This window comes from Myodes glareolus, chromosome 14 (genome assembly GCF_982192425.1).
Source record: "Myodes glareolus chromosome 14, mMyoGla1.1, whole genome shotgun sequence".
Classification (NCBI taxonomy): domain Eukaryota; kingdom Metazoa; phylum Chordata; class Mammalia; order Rodentia; family Cricetidae; genus Myodes; species Myodes glareolus.
This window is the reverse complement of record NC_142039.1, coordinates 46373745-46390213: the sequence shown is the minus strand read 5'-3', so window position 1 is coordinate 46390213 and position 16469 is coordinate 46373745. Positions and strand designations below refer to the sequence as shown.

At 43.1% G+C, this 16469-nt stretch overlaps 1 protein-coding gene across 2 annotated transcripts in view; it reads left to right on the top strand.

Annotated features, from left to right (window-relative positions):
* Positions 1 to 16469, top strand: part of Cdkal1 (CDKAL1 threonylcarbamoyladenosine tRNA methylthiotransferase) — a 525008-nt gene that overhangs the window by 493244 nt on the left and 15295 nt on the right. For both annotated transcript variants that reach the window (XM_048428030.3, XM_085699329.2), the window contains 2 exons: positions 2277 to 2360; positions 5019 to 5183. In XM_048428030.3, the coding sequence (XP_048283987.3) occupies positions 2277 to 2360; positions 5019 to 5183 (249 nt within the window). The remainder of the gene's footprint in view (positions 1 to 2276; positions 2361 to 5018; positions 5184 to 16469) is intronic.

Genomic DNA, 16469 nt, shown 5'->3' with positions numbered 1-16469 from the left:
AGAATACTGAGAATACTATATACATAATAAATAAATAAATCTTTAAAAAAAAAAAAGCAGAAAAAAAAGGAGTGATTACTTCCATAACATCTGTACCACTGTTGCACCGAGGGTGTAGCTTACTGCCCCTACCATTCCAGGTCATGGGGTTCACAGCTGAGCAAGACTGTGAATGATGTTTTCTCCTGGCAACCTGTATAGTACCCTCTAATACTATGTAAGCTAGGCGACAGAGAAGAAGCTTCCTATTCAGTACCAACTTGTTTTTACCATGTCCTATGACTAGGGTGTGCTGTCTTTAGCAGTACGTCTTATTATCAAGTTTGAGTGGGGCAACCCAGAGCGATGGCAATGGCCTGCCTGCATTGTTTTGGGAACTTCCAGGACATCTCTCAAAGGTATCCCACACCTGGGACTGGGGTTTTATTTGGCAACCCATGGCTTTTAGGGGTGTTTTACTTAGGATTCCTATTGCTGTGATAAAACACCATGGCCACAAACAATTTGAGAAGAAAGGGCTTTGTTACACTGTACAACTTGTAAGTCCATCGTCCATGAAAGTTGGGGCAGTAACTCAAGGCCTTAACCTCCAGGAAGGAACTGATGCAGAGGCCATGGAGGAGTGCTGCTTACTGGCTTGCTCCCCATGGTTTGCTCAGTCTGCTTCTTATACATCTACGGCCACTTGCCCAGAAGTGGCACTACCCACAGTAAGGTAGGCCCACCCACACCAATCATTAGTCAAAATGTCCCACAGGCTTTTCCAGAAACTAGACTGGTGGGAGCACTTTCACAATTGAAGTTCCTTCCCAAGCTTGTGTCAAGTTGGCAAAAAAAAAACTATCCAGCACAGGAAGGAACATTATCCCCTGTGTAGGGTAACTCTTTCATATGAACTAAGCTCTTTTATACAAATATATATGTGTGTCTATATGAAGCTTATAGATGCATATGGCTTTTCTGAGTGCCTTTAGTATTAGTCACCCTTCTTCCTCTTTGCCCTACCTTCCCATCCCTCTTTCCACCCAAATTTCCCTCTTTCCACCCAAACTTCCCTCTTCCCCTTTATATCATCTGTGTTCCGCTATACTCTTACCTTAAGGTCCTTCTCCCCCACTCCCTACCAATGCCCCCTCTGACTTTCTGGATTCTACTGGTTCTCCTGATTAAACACACAAATCTAAAGATCCACCTGTGAGTGGAACATGTGACATTTGGTTTTCTGGGTCTGATATTGGTTTCCTCATTCAGTATATTTTCTAGTTCCATCCATTGATCAGCATACTTCATAATTTCATGTTTGCTCTTTAAAAGATGGCATGGAGTTGTAACTACAACAAAGAGACACTTGCCGATAGCAAAAAATATATATAATAAGTAAATGCTTATGTAAATAGTCATAATTTCAGGATTGTATGAAACGTACAACACTGAAGTGTAAAGGCCTAACAACTAATTTCGTTTTTTAAATTAGGTGTATGTTTTGAAATTAATGTATGTGTGTGTTTGTGTGTGTGTCTGGGAAGAGGGTATGTACACATGAGAGGGTCCAGGTGTCCCTGGAGGCAGAGGAGGAAATCAGAGCTGGAGTTGCAGGCAGCTGTAAGCCATCCAGTCTGGGTGCTGAACTCAAATGTTAGTCTTCTGGAGGAGCTGTGTGCACACTTAATCACTGAACTATCTCTGCAGCCCTAATGACTAGTTTTGGGTGCATTTTTGTTAGTGTTATATCCCTCATAACTCAAATTAATGTTTATTACTATTCTCCCATATTGCCAAAATATTTCCCTGCATTTGGATTAGAAGCAGCTTGTTCTGGCTTGTTGTGCAAGTTTGTTGCAAGAAACATAGTGATATTTAGATCTTGGTGTATTTTAGGAGCTTTTTTTTTCTTGTATCTTTCTTGTGTGAAAGAACGAAATCTGATCAAGTTGTTTCATAGTCATGTTCAAAATGAGTGTGCTGTGGTGGATTTTACATCCCTGCATAGTTAATGATTTTCCAGAGATGGGAATGAGTTATGCAGAATGTTGTCTGTTAGACAACTGACCATCTGCAGCCTACTCTAAATTCAAGAAGCAGCTATGGTCCAGGACACTATATGGGCCGACACTTATTTTCAGAATTTTTTGTTTTGTTTTGCTTTTTCAAGATAGAGTTTCTCTGTATAGTCCCAGCTGTTTTGCAACTCACTCTGTAGACCAGGCTGGCCTCGAACTCACAGAGATGTTTTGGGCTTCTTGCTTCTTCACCCTTGCCTTTTCTTCTCCCCACAGGTTGGTGAACGACAACAAGTGCTAGTAACAGAAGAGTCTTTTGACTCCAAGTTTTATGTTGCACATAATCGGTTCTATGAGCAGGTAAGAATTCCCTTTTTTTTTTCCTCCAGAGTGAGACCAGTTCTGAAAGTGTAAGCAACGGGGACAAGAAGAAGAAGAAAAAAAATTGAATCAAAGGAACCAGGATAGCAAGGGATTGAACTCTGATTTTTTTTTTTTTCTTCTGGTACCTGAATATACTTTGGGCCACTAGAGAGTCTAGAGCAGCCTTAGGCTTCTGGGCATTGGGGACCAGCAGCTAACACAGTTGGTGGAGAGGGGCTCCTGTTGGCAAGTAGGGAGAGTGTGCAGGAAGCACAACAGGTGCCGTGGAGATGTTCCCTTGCACTTGCAGGTGAGAGAGGCTGCCAAGCATCCGCCCCCCCACCGCCCTCCATGGCCTCTAACACCCTCACAAGACCTTCACAGTGCTTCTTCGGTCTGAGTGGAATTCAGATGGGCCCTTTCTCTTCTGTTCCCAGCCTCCCAAGGAAAGTCGAATTTTAAAAAAATATAGAAAAACTTAATTGATCTCAAAATGCATACCCAGTAAACACACAGCCACTGGAGAGGGATGTTTAGAAGCTCCTGACTGTGGTCAGCGCCTTGGGCTTCTCTTCCCCAGAGGGGGAAAGCATGTCAGAAGTGATTTACAGAGTTCTTCTCTCAGGGAGGGACCCTGGATGGACCAAGGAGGACAATGGAAAACGTGTCCTCAGAGACACCCAGAGTGGCGTGGGATGGCCACAGATGGTTCTGAGTCGTATTAATTTCCTTAATGTTGAATGGTGTTTCCTATCCTTCTGTTCTTTCTCATCAGATGAGAAGTGGATTTTTTTCTCTCTCTCTCTGGGTCATGACTGGAATTGGAATTTGGGGATTTTAAGTACTTCGTGGGCACTTCAGATAAGGCTGGGCAAGGGAAAAGCAGCGAAGAGGCCTCACGATTACTTATCCACATGGAATAGTTCCTAGGTAGGACCCCTCAGAGCCCACGTGGAGACACTTGTGGGGTACAGAGAAGGCTGCAGCTGAGAAAGGAGCCCCTGTACCTCACATTTAAGCTGACCCTCTTCTGTTCCCATCTCAGGAAGAGCCATTCTCTTCTCTGCTCAGCCTTGGGGAGGACCCCAATGTATTTTGGTTGCCTCTTCCCTCTTCTTTCTCTTGCCATCTGGGTTTGTGCCTCAGCAGGGAACCTTTCCCCCTTCATTTAAAAGGCTACAGCATGCCTCATTAGCTGTTTCCTTCAGTGTAAGGCAGTTGGGCTTTTTCCAATTATTAAAACCCGAGGGGGAGGGGGACAAGAAACACTGAGCCCTTCATTCAGGTCAAGGCAGCAGACCAAGAAGGTTTATATTCCACAGGAATGGCACCAAAATTTCTAGGCATAGTTTGGGCTAGGGATTTTCTTACTTTATAAAATTAATTTAAAGGGGCCTGGTACTAATGCTCTTTTAGTTGGCCTGTTTGCCATGAGTCACCCACCCTCCAGGTGACCTTTTCCCTACCCTTTGATGAAGCCATGTGTACAGTGATCATAAAAACTGACCTCAGAAAGACCAACACCCAGTGTGGCAATGGCAGGATCCTCTTTGACCATTCCTGACTCCCCCCTTTTTTTTTTCAGTATCTGTAATTAAGCCTTTCAAAGATGTCATAGCTTCTATTTCTAAATAAGATTGCATCAAAATATCAAAGGATTATTGGTTTAGCACTGCTCTGTTTATATTGGACTCTGACCCAAAGAGGCTGGCAAGTAGCTACAATACTAAAGCAGAGGTGTACGGGTAAAATGTGTACAGATGACCTGAGAGGTCCCAACAAGAGGAGACTTCTGCTGAGGTAAACATGAACCTCTATCACTCTATCAGCAATCTCTAGAAGAAAGTCATGTGACAGCTCCCTGTGAGTCAGCTAAAGTGGCCTTCAGAGTGGCTGCTTCTGTACTGAGATTGACTCATGAGACTAGCAAACACATTTCTTTTCTAACAACAAAAGGCATGAAAGGCGGCCATTAGCCAGAGGAGTCATTTAGACAAACACCAACGTGCCGTATCACTGAAAGAATTGCTTTGAAATGTCCTTTCTCTTGCCCTTTTGCACACATGAACACACACATACACATACACACATACACACAAGATCTTCATTTGAAGAGTCTATTAAACCATTTCCCTGACAGTTAAATTGGAAAGTATTGGAAATGTGAGGGTTTCATAATTTTTGAATCCGTTTTCTTTAATGTATAGGGCAGGCAATGGCTGAGTGTCAAAGGCCAGTCTAGAAGTGGTTGGCTGACTTTTGGGAATTTCACAGGCTTCCCGCCACTGTGTTTCAGGACACCTGGCATCTGGTGATAGAGGCACTGGGCCTGTAGCCCCTTAGCTCATCCCAGAAAGGCCTTTGCACTCTCCAGGGCTCCAAATCCTTGAGTGGCCAGGAGATAGAGCACCCTGTAATGGGACCCGGGGCAGAACCTTCTGTGGACACTTGAATAAAGTGTGGACGTATTTGATAATGGTGTATCATTTTTCTCTCTTCGTGGTGACAGACACACTGTGGTAATGTAGGAAGTTAATGGTGGGGGTGGGGGTAGCAAGAAGCCTTCTGACGTCATTATCTTTGTTCTTTAGCCTAGGACTATTGTAAAATCAGGCTAATATTAAAAACTTCTAATTTCTGAAAATCTGTTTAAAGGTTTTAGTGCCAAAGAACCCTGATTTCATGGGGAAAATGGTTGAAGTAGACATTTATGAATCAGGAAAACACTTTTTGAAAGGACAGCCAGTATCGAACACCAAAATCTACACACCATCCATCAGCAAGCCTCTGGCCAAGGGAGAAGTCTCGGGTTTAACAAAGGTAAGTTGAAGGTTCTTGTCCCCTATGCAGCTGATGACATGGCGGCTTGGGAAGCACAGTGACCCTGCGCCACGAGTCTGTGATCACGTGTAGTCCCCTCTCTAAGGATGCACAGGTTTTGCTCCTTTCTGGCAGATGGAGATCTGGAGGTGCAGCCACGTGGGTGCTGATGCAGCCTTTTGCTTCTCTGCCCATAAAGGGAATAAACGGCTTCCTTTTCCAGGCCAGAAGCAGACGGCAAAAGCCATTATTTGTAGGTAGGAGATTCAACACCAAGGGTGAACAGATCCAGCTTGTTTCTGTATCGTCAATGCTGAAGGGAGGGGATAAGGACCTGGTGTTTCCCTGCTGACAGAGCTGTTCGTAACACGGTTAAAGCCTACAGGTGAGCGGATACGAAGCTGCGGCACACACGTACCTAAGCTAGTGTGAGCCGCATAGATACTTGAGTCCTGTGGAGCGAAAATTAAACATTTTTTCATTCTATAAAAGAAGTCACCTGGCCCCTGTTTTATACCTTGGTAAATATGGATGTTTGCCAGCCTCTCTCACACATTTCATTGAGCTACAGTTGTAAAAGCTGATGGAGTGTGAAATGAAAATGTGTATCACATTTCTAAGCATCATTTGATGTCCTTTCTTCAACACAATTGTTAAACACCCACTCCCACAAAAGGATATAGCAATGACTTAACATATGGGAAAAAGATAACTGATACTTATCTGCCCATGCAGTTCCTCGACCATTTACCTCTGCAGCTCTTAGTTCAAATGAATAGTAAAGACATTCTAATTCAAGTAGGGGAAGTAGAGCTGTGCTTCAGGAAGAGTGGCATGTGTGTCCTGGCCCTCTGTCTTCACTAATGACGCTGAACTCAAATCCTACAAAAGCGTGGGCTCCTCTTCTGTGCTTGGCTGTTGCAGAGGAGGGGCTGTCCATGGTCTCTGACCCCAGCAGAGGGGCTTGTATTAGCACGTCAGAATCATACCAGCTTTCCTCTTTTGTGTGTATACACTTTAGTAGTGTTATTATCATCATTAGTGTGTGTGTGTGTGTGTGTGTGTAGGTGCTCATGTGGACATCGATGGGGGGCAACTCTGGGGGAATTGGTTCTCTTCTTCTACTGTGAGATTCAGGAATTTAACTCAGGTTCTCAGGGTTGTACAACAAATACTTTCATCCTCTGAGCCTTCTCACCAGTATTTTATTTGATTTCATTGCACTTTCAGACAGTGTCTTATGTGCACTAGGCTAGCCTTGAACTCCCTTTGTAGCTGAAGATGACTTTTAATCCTTTTGCCTTTACTTTCCAAGTGCTAGAATTACAGGGTGTTAGTCTCTCAAACTGTACCCAGTTTGAGGCAACCATCTTGTTAAAACTTGGGGGAGAAATCAACGATGTTCATTTGGGTCTTGGGAGGTATTTTAGTTATTGTTTTCATTGTTTAGGGGTTTGTTTTTTGTTTGTTTCCCTTTTTGGACTTTGGAGTTTTGGGTTTTTTGTTTTTAACCTTATTTGGAAGTTGGAGAGAATAGTTTGGAAGCAACAGTAGACTGACATTGAAATTAAATGGCTAGAGATTCAACTGAATTATTTCATCTTATTCTTTGGATGTTTTTCAAGGAAATTAGCTAACCTATCATGTGCTTTAAGAGATTTTTTTCTTTTTCTTTACTTGTCGTTCTGGGCTTGAACTCGTGGCCTCACACATGCTGGCACTGCCCTCTACCACTGTGCTGTATCTCAGCCCTATGAGGTTGATTTTCAATTGCTATAGTGGAAAGAATTTTACAACAAATGACAGAAATATTTTAAAGACCCTGCCTGGCTTAGTTCTGACATATGCATCTCTTGTAAGGGCTCAAGCTCAAAGGCCTCTTGTGAGTTCTCTGTGAAAAACAGCCCCTCTGTTCTTCTTGCACACCGTGTGCTTTCTAAGGGTCCAGCCCCGCTTCAATTCTAGGAGGCCCACTTCTCTCCTCTCCTCTCTTCTCCCTTCTTCCAGCCTAAGATACAGTGTTGCCACCAGCCTGCCTTTGCCCAGGACAGCTCAGAAGGCGGGTGTGATGAGGTCATGTGGCTCCTGGCTTCCCCAAGCTTATATAAATGGATTATTTTACATGCATGAAACTATAAGTAAGGAATTGGGCTGGGGACAGTGCTAAGGGAAACATCCGCAGCTCTTTCTCGCATCTTTATTTGTGACTCACTCTGTATCTGTATTTGTCTGTCTTTAAGCACATGACCAACATGCCAGGTTCCAAAGGCTTTGCCAGTGACCTTGTTCTGTTAGTATACTGTACTCTTTAACAGAAGAACCAAAGCCAGCAGGAAGGGAGCATGAGAGTTACAGGCTTGCCAAGCAAGTGGTAGAGGTTGTAGCCTCATATCAGGCATAGTGAGCTCTTTGACAGCAGGTAAAGGTTCTGGAAATGGTTTGTGGAATAACCTAGCTCTGTGTGGTTGGAGTTTGGTCACAGGGACCTGAGTCTGCACCTGGCTTTACCAGTGGGTCTAAATTGCTCAGAGCTCTAGTTTTGCATGTTGAGTGGGGGTGAAATACCCACCCCACAGTGTTGATGAAGGAATAAATTCAGTCCTGCTGGTGAGTTTCCTTACTCAAATACATAGTTTCTGTCTTTATGAAATTACATTTTCGTGGAAAAGGACAGAGAGAAACCTCTTTCTTTTTTCTCTTCTTCTTTGAAACACCGTGAATTGGACCAGAGCTGCCTCGTATGATGCAAAGTTTCTACATGTAGTTCCTGTCTTTATAAATTTTATTCTGAGACAGGGTCCTCATCACCTGCTGACTCTAGCCTGTCCCCATTCTCTGCTTTAGTTCCCTCAGAAACTGAGCTTATAGGTGGGTTCCGTTGAGACAGTTAGAAACGCCAATCCTCCTCTTCCCAGCTTTATTAGAGGTGTGGAGGAGGAGGCGAGACAACTAGGAGACACAATTAGTCTGACTATTTTTAGAGCAGATGGAGTCAAATGCCACCCACAACTTAAGAAATAAGTTGAGGAAGTGTGGTTGATTTAGGGAAGTGTTATGTAATAATTTAAGTGAAGGCATCTGAGCTCAGAGATGAATGTAAACCAAATGGAAGGCCAGGCTGTGACCTTTCCTATCGAACAGCCAGGGGACTGTGCTTTAGGATGGAGGAAGGGATGGTGACATGTATTCTAGGATGATATCCTTCACTGTAGTCCCCATGCTCACAGTGCAGCATTATCCCTGAGCTGTGGAAGAACACAAATTCCACATGCCCCTCCCCAGCTCCCTAAGTCAGAATCACTCTGGGAGTGATTCAGCCAAGTATTTTTAGAGATATGGAATTGTTTTGTCTAGTCCTATTTTTGAGATCAGGCCACACTGTATATAGTCCATGCTGGTCTGGAATTCACTATGTAACCTAGGCTGGCCAAAACTCATGGCACTCCTTCCTCAAGTACTAGGATACACAGTCTATTTCTAAAATTGTATTTCTTTCACAATTCCATATATATGTATATTTGTAACTTTGCTTATACTGTACCCCATTATCTTATCCCTGTCCTCCAAACCTCTTCTTCTTTCCAGAGTTCCCTTCCTACTATCATCCAGAGCATACATGGCATAGAGCACCCTTTTGCATTTATTTAGGGTTACTTGCAGAGCATAAGTGGAAATTATTTATTTGAGCAAGTATCATTTATCAGTGACCACACTGTTAGGACTATGACTCTACCTGCCCCTTATGCTCATTAAAGTAGGGTGGGGCCTCAAGAGCCTCTTCCTCATAAGTAATAAAATAGTAATGGGTCAGTCATGTACAGATAGCCACTACCGCTATGAGTTCCTTGGTGCAACATGCCATGTCCAAGAGACAGAATCATAGCCTTTTTCTGCCTTCTCGTCATTAATACTCTCTGAGCCTTGGAGGGGTGATAAAGATGTCCTACTTAGGGCTGAGCACTCCACAGTCACTTATTCTCAGCACATTGGCCAGTTATGAGTCTCTGCATTAACTGTCATCCATTGCAGATAGAAACTTCTCTGACCAAAGCTGAGTACTAATCTATGGATATAAATGTAACTGCCTAGAAGGCAGTTGAACACCACATTCGTTTAGCAAAACAATAGTTATATGTCACCCCACCACCACACACACACACCCTCTAGGGGTGACCTCCCAGGCCATGGACTTTCGACCAGGTTCACAATACTAGGCATGAATTCTTTCCTGCCTCAATTCTGATCAGAAGTGGTTGGTTACTGCCTTTCAGTAATGTCATTACTGCACCAGTGACCACATTTTACCTGGTTGGTTGGTATTAGAGCTCACAGAGTTCATAGTTAGATAAGACCATTAATGATTTTTCCCCTCCATCAGCCTACATAAACCATAGAGGTAGCCAGCAGGGAGAATTCTCCTAAGCTAATTCCAGCTGCATTTCTCTAGGACCTAAAACAAAAGTGTATGGTGTCTTCAGTTATAGGGTCTCTTAAACTGGTTCTAGTGGGTAATCATGAGAATGGCAGTGTAGTCTGTGTTGTTTGGGGGGAGTATCTGGGTCCTTTCTGATCAACAACTCGACTCATAGGATAATATCCCATACTTGACACTGGGATTTTTGTTTAATAACCTATAGCTTCTGAGAGCAGCATTATTCATACATGTAAAGTACTTGCCTTCAAAGTATTTTTATTATATTTTAAAATATAATAGCTTACAAAATGACAGGTCTCCATATGGCTTTTTCATGCATCCTTAATTTTAGTTAAACATTCTTCTACTTCCTTCTTTCCCAATCTCCCACTTCCATCTCCACTTAAATCTTTCCACCCTGACTGGTCCTTCCCTCTACTTTCCTATCAAGTGTGTTCCACCTGCATCACCTGTTTTACAGTTTTGTGTTGTTTTTTGCAAGTTTTTTTTTTGGTAACACTAATACACATTAAAATATAAGACCTATTTTCCCAAGCAAATGATTCCCAAACTTGAGTATTTGATACAAAAAAAAAAAAAACCAACAAATTCTGATGTACATTTACACAGCTTCCTCACACCAGATGTAGAAACTGCAGGTGGATATCAAAAGGAAACCTATGGACATGGTGGCATCCATTTGGAATCCCAATGCTCAATACTTTGGAAGTTGATACAAGAGGGTCTCTGTAAGCTCAAGACCAGCCTGAGCTACACAGGGAGATCCTGACTTAAACAACAAGAAAAAAAGGAAACATGGGTAGATAAGCATGGTGAGGTATGCAAATCTACAACCATTCAATAGCATGAAAAATTGTCCGTGACTCATCATCCAAGAGTGGGATCAGGCTTTGTTTTAGTGATCATATTAAATCTACTTACAGAGAATTTCAAGCACATCTAACAATAGCATATCTTCATCCCACATCCCCATGATTAGCCATCTTGAACAGTTGTCACCTTCTAGTAAATCTTATATCATCTGTGTTCTTACCTTCCCATCTTTCCCGTACCCTCATTATTAGCAAGAGAATTCCATTTATCATTTTATCTAGAAATATATCAATAATTAACCCCAAACGGGAAAGGTCTTTTTAGGGTCTAACTTTTCTTTTATCATCTTGGAGCAAAGTCTAGTGTAGCCCAAGTGACAATTGGTTGAGGCTTAGCATGAGCTCCGAGTCCTAATCCCCCAGATTTTACTTCTGGAGTGTCTGGAATTCCAGTATGTGTGCCTTCAGCACCTCTTTTGAGGTGGTGCTAGGAATTAAATTCAGAGGCTCTGGTGTACTAGGCTCTTCAACCCACTAAACTACATCTCTATCACTAGAAAATTCCTTTTCAAAACATAATCATATTCTACTATCAAATCACCAAACAAAGATTCTTCTTTACCATTGACTGAAATTTCCCTAACTTCTGCTACAATCTCAAACCAACATTTAGGGGAATGGTTATCTTGGGCCAAGTGGTATATTAAATATCTTATATGCATTCATACCATCCTCATGATAGGCCACTGTTACCATCAAATTTCACAGATAAGGAACCAGGGTATCAGTAGACTAATAAATAACTTACTCAGACTCGTGAAATGACAAGAGCCAGGGAGAGGAACAGGAACCACTTTTTAAATCCAGGTCTTACCAACTTGAAGAACAGTATGAAATCTGTGGGGCTAGAGAGATGACACAGTGGTTAAAAGCACTGGCTGCACTTCTAAAGAACCCGTTCCAAAGGTTCGAGTCCCTGCACCATCAGCAACTACAGTGCCAGGAGACCCAGACACCCTATTCTGTTTTCCATGGATACCAGGCACATACCTACTTCAAAGACACATGCAGGCAAAATACCATACACAGAAATATTTTTTTAACTTGAAGTTTGGACAGGCCTGATAGCACAGGCCTATTATCCAAGCTACCTAGAAGGCTGAGGCAAGAGGATCATAAATGCAAGGCCTACCTGGGCTATGTAGTACATTCAGGGCCAACCTGGGAAACTTCCTAAGACCCTATCTCAAAATAAAAATAAGACTGGGGATATACCCCTGTGGTAGAGCTCTTGTCTACCATGCAGGAGGCCCTGGTATTCAGAGATGGATGAACGATGGATATAAGAAAGGAAAGAGAAAGGGAGAATGAACGTGTATAAAATTTTCCATTGTAACCACTTTAATAGTGTCACCAGTTTGCAACCAGTTTCCAGGACTATTTAATGTTATAAAACTAACTCTGTACTTATTAAGTGTTAATTCTTCTTCCACCACCACCACCCCCCCCGCTAATCTCTGTCAATTTCTGATCTCTCTGTCTCCATGACTCTGACTACTGGAAGTGACAGATGAAAGTGGCATCGTATTGCTTTTGCTTTTTTGTGACTTGCATGATGTCCCCAGATTTCATCCATATTGTGCCACATGTCAACCCCACAAAGGCTGGGTGACATTTCTTTGTGTCTTTACATGCTGAGTAATACTTCACTGTATTTCTTCTGCCCAGCCTTCTGAGCACACTGGAATGCTGCCACCAACTGCTTCTTGGGAGCATAGTACAAAAATGACTTAAGTCCCTACTCTAGATCACATGATAGTTTCTGTTTGTTTGTTTGTTTTTGTTTTGAATTGTTTTTAAGGAGTGTTACACTGCTTTCCATGGCAACTGTATCATCAGCAAAGGTCCAGTTCTCCCACAACCATATCATCTCATGCTTTTGCTCTAGGCCGTTCAAATATGCCTGACAAGTGCTTTAAAGCCCAGCTCCATGGTCTTTACATTGCAGGAATCTTATTTGATAACTCTGGTCAGGAATTTCTCTTTAGACTAAGCTCACTGGATCCAAGAAGAAAAGGAAGGTGAGGCAGAAAATAATGAGGAAGTGGGTGGAACTAATCCCCTTTTGTGTACTCAGTTACAGCAGCTTTTGCACCCTGCATGATGAGAAAAGCAGAACTATTGGAGGCTTGTGTGACTCCTTCTACATAAAACACTTGATCCCACCAGTTCTCTCATCAGTACTTAAGAAATCAGAGCTGGGTCTCTGAAACATTTTCTCCTAAATTTTAAGCTTACAAATAGTCAAGTTTATTGCAAAGACTTATTTATTTATTTTAAGTTCTTTGCTAGTGGTAGAATTGGTTTAAGAAAGAGGTGCCCACTTGTGAAAGGCCAGGACGGCTTGTGGTCTGGCAGGTTTGGGCCCAGTATTGGTATTGACAAGTCCTACAATACCTTACAGCTCACTTCCTTGAATCACAGTGTTGCTCACGTACTGACTACATCATTCAGAGAAGATTAAAGTAGATCATATGGACATGGACGTAGTAGACATAAGAATTTAGTAAGCATAGGTCACCAATTTCCTGGCTTTTATTTTGACTGTAGACCTCTTTAAAGTACTTTTCTTACTTCAGCTTTTATTACAGTTTAACAATTCAGAGCATACATTCAGGATTCTCATAACCTGTTGCTTGAATCCTTGTTCCATCCCTGACAAACAGTGTGAACTTGGAGAAATTCACTTACCCAAGTCTCTTCTTATGAAACCCACAGGAACACCTGTTTTACAGGATGTAACAGGAGAGGCTTAGCACAGTAAATATTGCAATATACCAGCAGCAGCAGCATTTGTGACTTACACTAAGGCATGACCTTACTTTAACTGACAATAGAAATTACACACTAGTCTATAATTTCCAATGCATCCATTGGCCACTGACTTCTTACAAAATGGCAGAGGAAAGCAGGTCACCTTAAAAAACTATAGTGAGAATGACATTGACACAAACCACAGATGGGCCCATGTGATGACTCAGTGAATAAAGACACCTGCTGCCAACCCTGACCACCTGAGTTAGATCCCAAAGACCCACGTGATGGATGGAGAGAACCAATGCCTGCAAGTTGTCCTCTGACCTCTACCAAGAGCACTATGGCATGTGTGGCTCCCTGGAGTTAGCTAGACAGCTCATATTCAATCCTGCGGCCACTCTTGATAAGAAAGAAGGCATCTTAGGGTGGCATGCTTGCCTCGTTACCTAACAAAGGGCCTGCAGGACCATCAGATGTACTGAATTTTATGTATAAACTCTACTGTGTTTTCATAGCTTTGACCCTTAGAAAAACACTGTTTAAATGTTTTTCTTCCCGTCTAACATTCATTTCCAAAACCACTGAAGTGAAAGGGGCTATTAGTTCAGGGCCAGATTTGAAAGCACAAGAAACTTCGTTCATGAGGTTAAGAAATGGCTTAATAATTAAGTTGAAAGTAGATCTAATTTCAAACAGATCAACTAACCGTGTTAGGAGCAAATGAGGGTGTGTTCCTTCCTATTCTCCTTCCACCCTCAGATGTTGGCTGTAATCCCACGACGTTTTTCCAGTTCATTTTCTTTTTTTTCACTTTACACCATGCAGTACGGGATTCTTTATTGCCCGAGTGTTAAATTGGTGTCACAGACAATTAAGACCACCGTACATGTAACATTGTGTGCATTGCTGTCTTCCATATTGCATCTCATTGGTTTCTTTTGCCGACCGCTTAGAACACATTTGAATTGCACAGGCTGGATGCATTACTGTTACTCCACACTTCCTTCTGAGCTGCATTTAGTTGGACACTGCCAAGCCAGTATGGATGATGTCAGTTGAAACAGTGTAGAATATGTTTGCAATACTTTCCATGTACCAATTTGAGTACCATTCAAAGCATCATCAGCCGAGCTGATGCTGAACAATTAGCTTTCATTTCACTTGCACCCCTAACTGTGCAATCAGCAACGATAATTTTCCTTCTCCTGAGGGTTGGAGCTGGGCATAGAAAGGAGAGTTTCATGCATCAGGGGACTAATTGTGCCTTGATAATGATAATAACAGCTACAATTTAGTGAGTCTCTACTATGTCCCTAGCGTTGAGGCTCGCATGCCTTGGGTTGTTCTGGTAGCCTGGGGGAGGGCACCTGAATGCCATCAAAAGTGCTCTCAGCATTTCTGTGCATAATGACAAAGAGACGCCTATGGTAAAATTAAATACACATGCATATACATACACACATATGTACACACACACACATACACCTTGTATCCTTTACTCCACTGGGATAGGGGAGAAAGAATAGTGAAGTTGAGTTAAAGCAGTGACAGATACCCAGAGCTAGGGAGGCTGAGTTTAAGAGCAAAGAGTCAGGCACCTGAACCTGAGTTGCATGCAGATGCCTCCTGACTGCTTCTGTTTCCATCTTCACTGAATATATTATCTGGGCACTGGACTTGATATTGGAGCGACAAGCAATGAAAGTGCCCAGGACTTTTGCATAGATCTTGATCTGACTGTTGTGGTTGTTCTGCTCTTCTCTTGTGCCTCTGGTGAGCAGGGAGTAGCAAGGGTAGCAATCAGAAGGGGCACATATTCCCCATGGCGGTCACTGAGTGTCTAATAAGTCTCTCAATGAAGAAAGGGTTTAGCTTGGCTTGTGACTAAGCGATCCAGTCCATCGTGAGGAGGAGAGATTGCTGATGGCTGCAGCAGCAGACCTGAAAGGCTGCTAGCTCACATCTGGGTAGACCAAGGAGGAGGGAAGTGATGCTGGGCTCAGCTCACTTTTTCCCGTTTCCTCTTTTTATGCAGCCTGGGACCCCCACCCATGCAGTGGTGCTGCCCATATTCTGGGCAGGTCTTATTCACTCAGTCCATCTTCAGAAACATCCTGGCAGTCACACCCAAAGATGGTTTTTGCCAATGTTGTGGGCTTTTCATAATCCATTCAAGCTGGCAATCAAATTTAACTAGCCCAATGATGTAACTGCCTAATCTGTGGGTGATTTTCCCCAAATGTAAAATCAGTCTATTCAGAGTGGAAAGCGTTTGGTGGGAAAATTTCCCTGTGAGGTCTAAGGCTCGATTCAGCAGCCTTTGGCCCTAGAAGGCCCCTGGTGCCCCCATCACACCCGAAAGGGCTAGAGTTAGGGAAACTCTTGAGAAACATTGTCCCTGTGGTGAGTGGGTCCCAGCTTCCCAGAACTGTGCTGTGCCTTCCTGCCATTTCGTTCTTTCTCTTAATGTTGTTTTTCCCTTTCCACTCAAGTCACTGCTCAGCAACACCAGTTGGGACCCTGGGTCTCATGTGCCTGGGACTATCCTGTTCTGTGCCTGTGGGTCTGGTTTCACTAATAATACGTTCCCCACCCTCCAGAAATGGTCTGTAGGAAGAATTCTGTCATCAGCTCTGAAGTGCCAAAGCTGCCCAGCACATTGTCAAGCACTGCTTGGGACACAGACATCTGAGGTGTGGATTTGCCTTTTGAGGTGTTAGGAAGAGAAATGAGTGTCTCAATATTTACACCTCCCCAAAATTCTTCTGTGGAAACCACCATCACCATGAAAGGGGTACAGGCCTTGGGAGACAGGTTATGGTGGCAGAGGCCCCATTTTACAGCAGACTTGAATCTTCTATAATCCCAGGTGGACACAGCAAGGAATTCGTCATACATGAACTTGCAAGCAGCTCTGCCAGCATCTTCATCTAGACTGCCCAGACTCCTAACCTATTGTTCAAGTGGTCCCCAGTCTGTAGTAACTAAAACAGTGAGTATGTGCCAGCCAAATGAGGAACTTGTCCAGTGCTAAGTGAGATAGCATCGAAGCATGCATGGTGGAAAGCCTTTGAAGAGATAGCAGGGCCAGAGCACTTTGCAGGAAGCAGGGCACAGCTGCATCAATAGGAAGAGGTTTGAAAGATGGACGCCAAATCATTTGTCGAAGCACTGATGGTAGAAGCAGAGCCTTAGCTGTTATCTAGAAGCCATCGGAGCTGT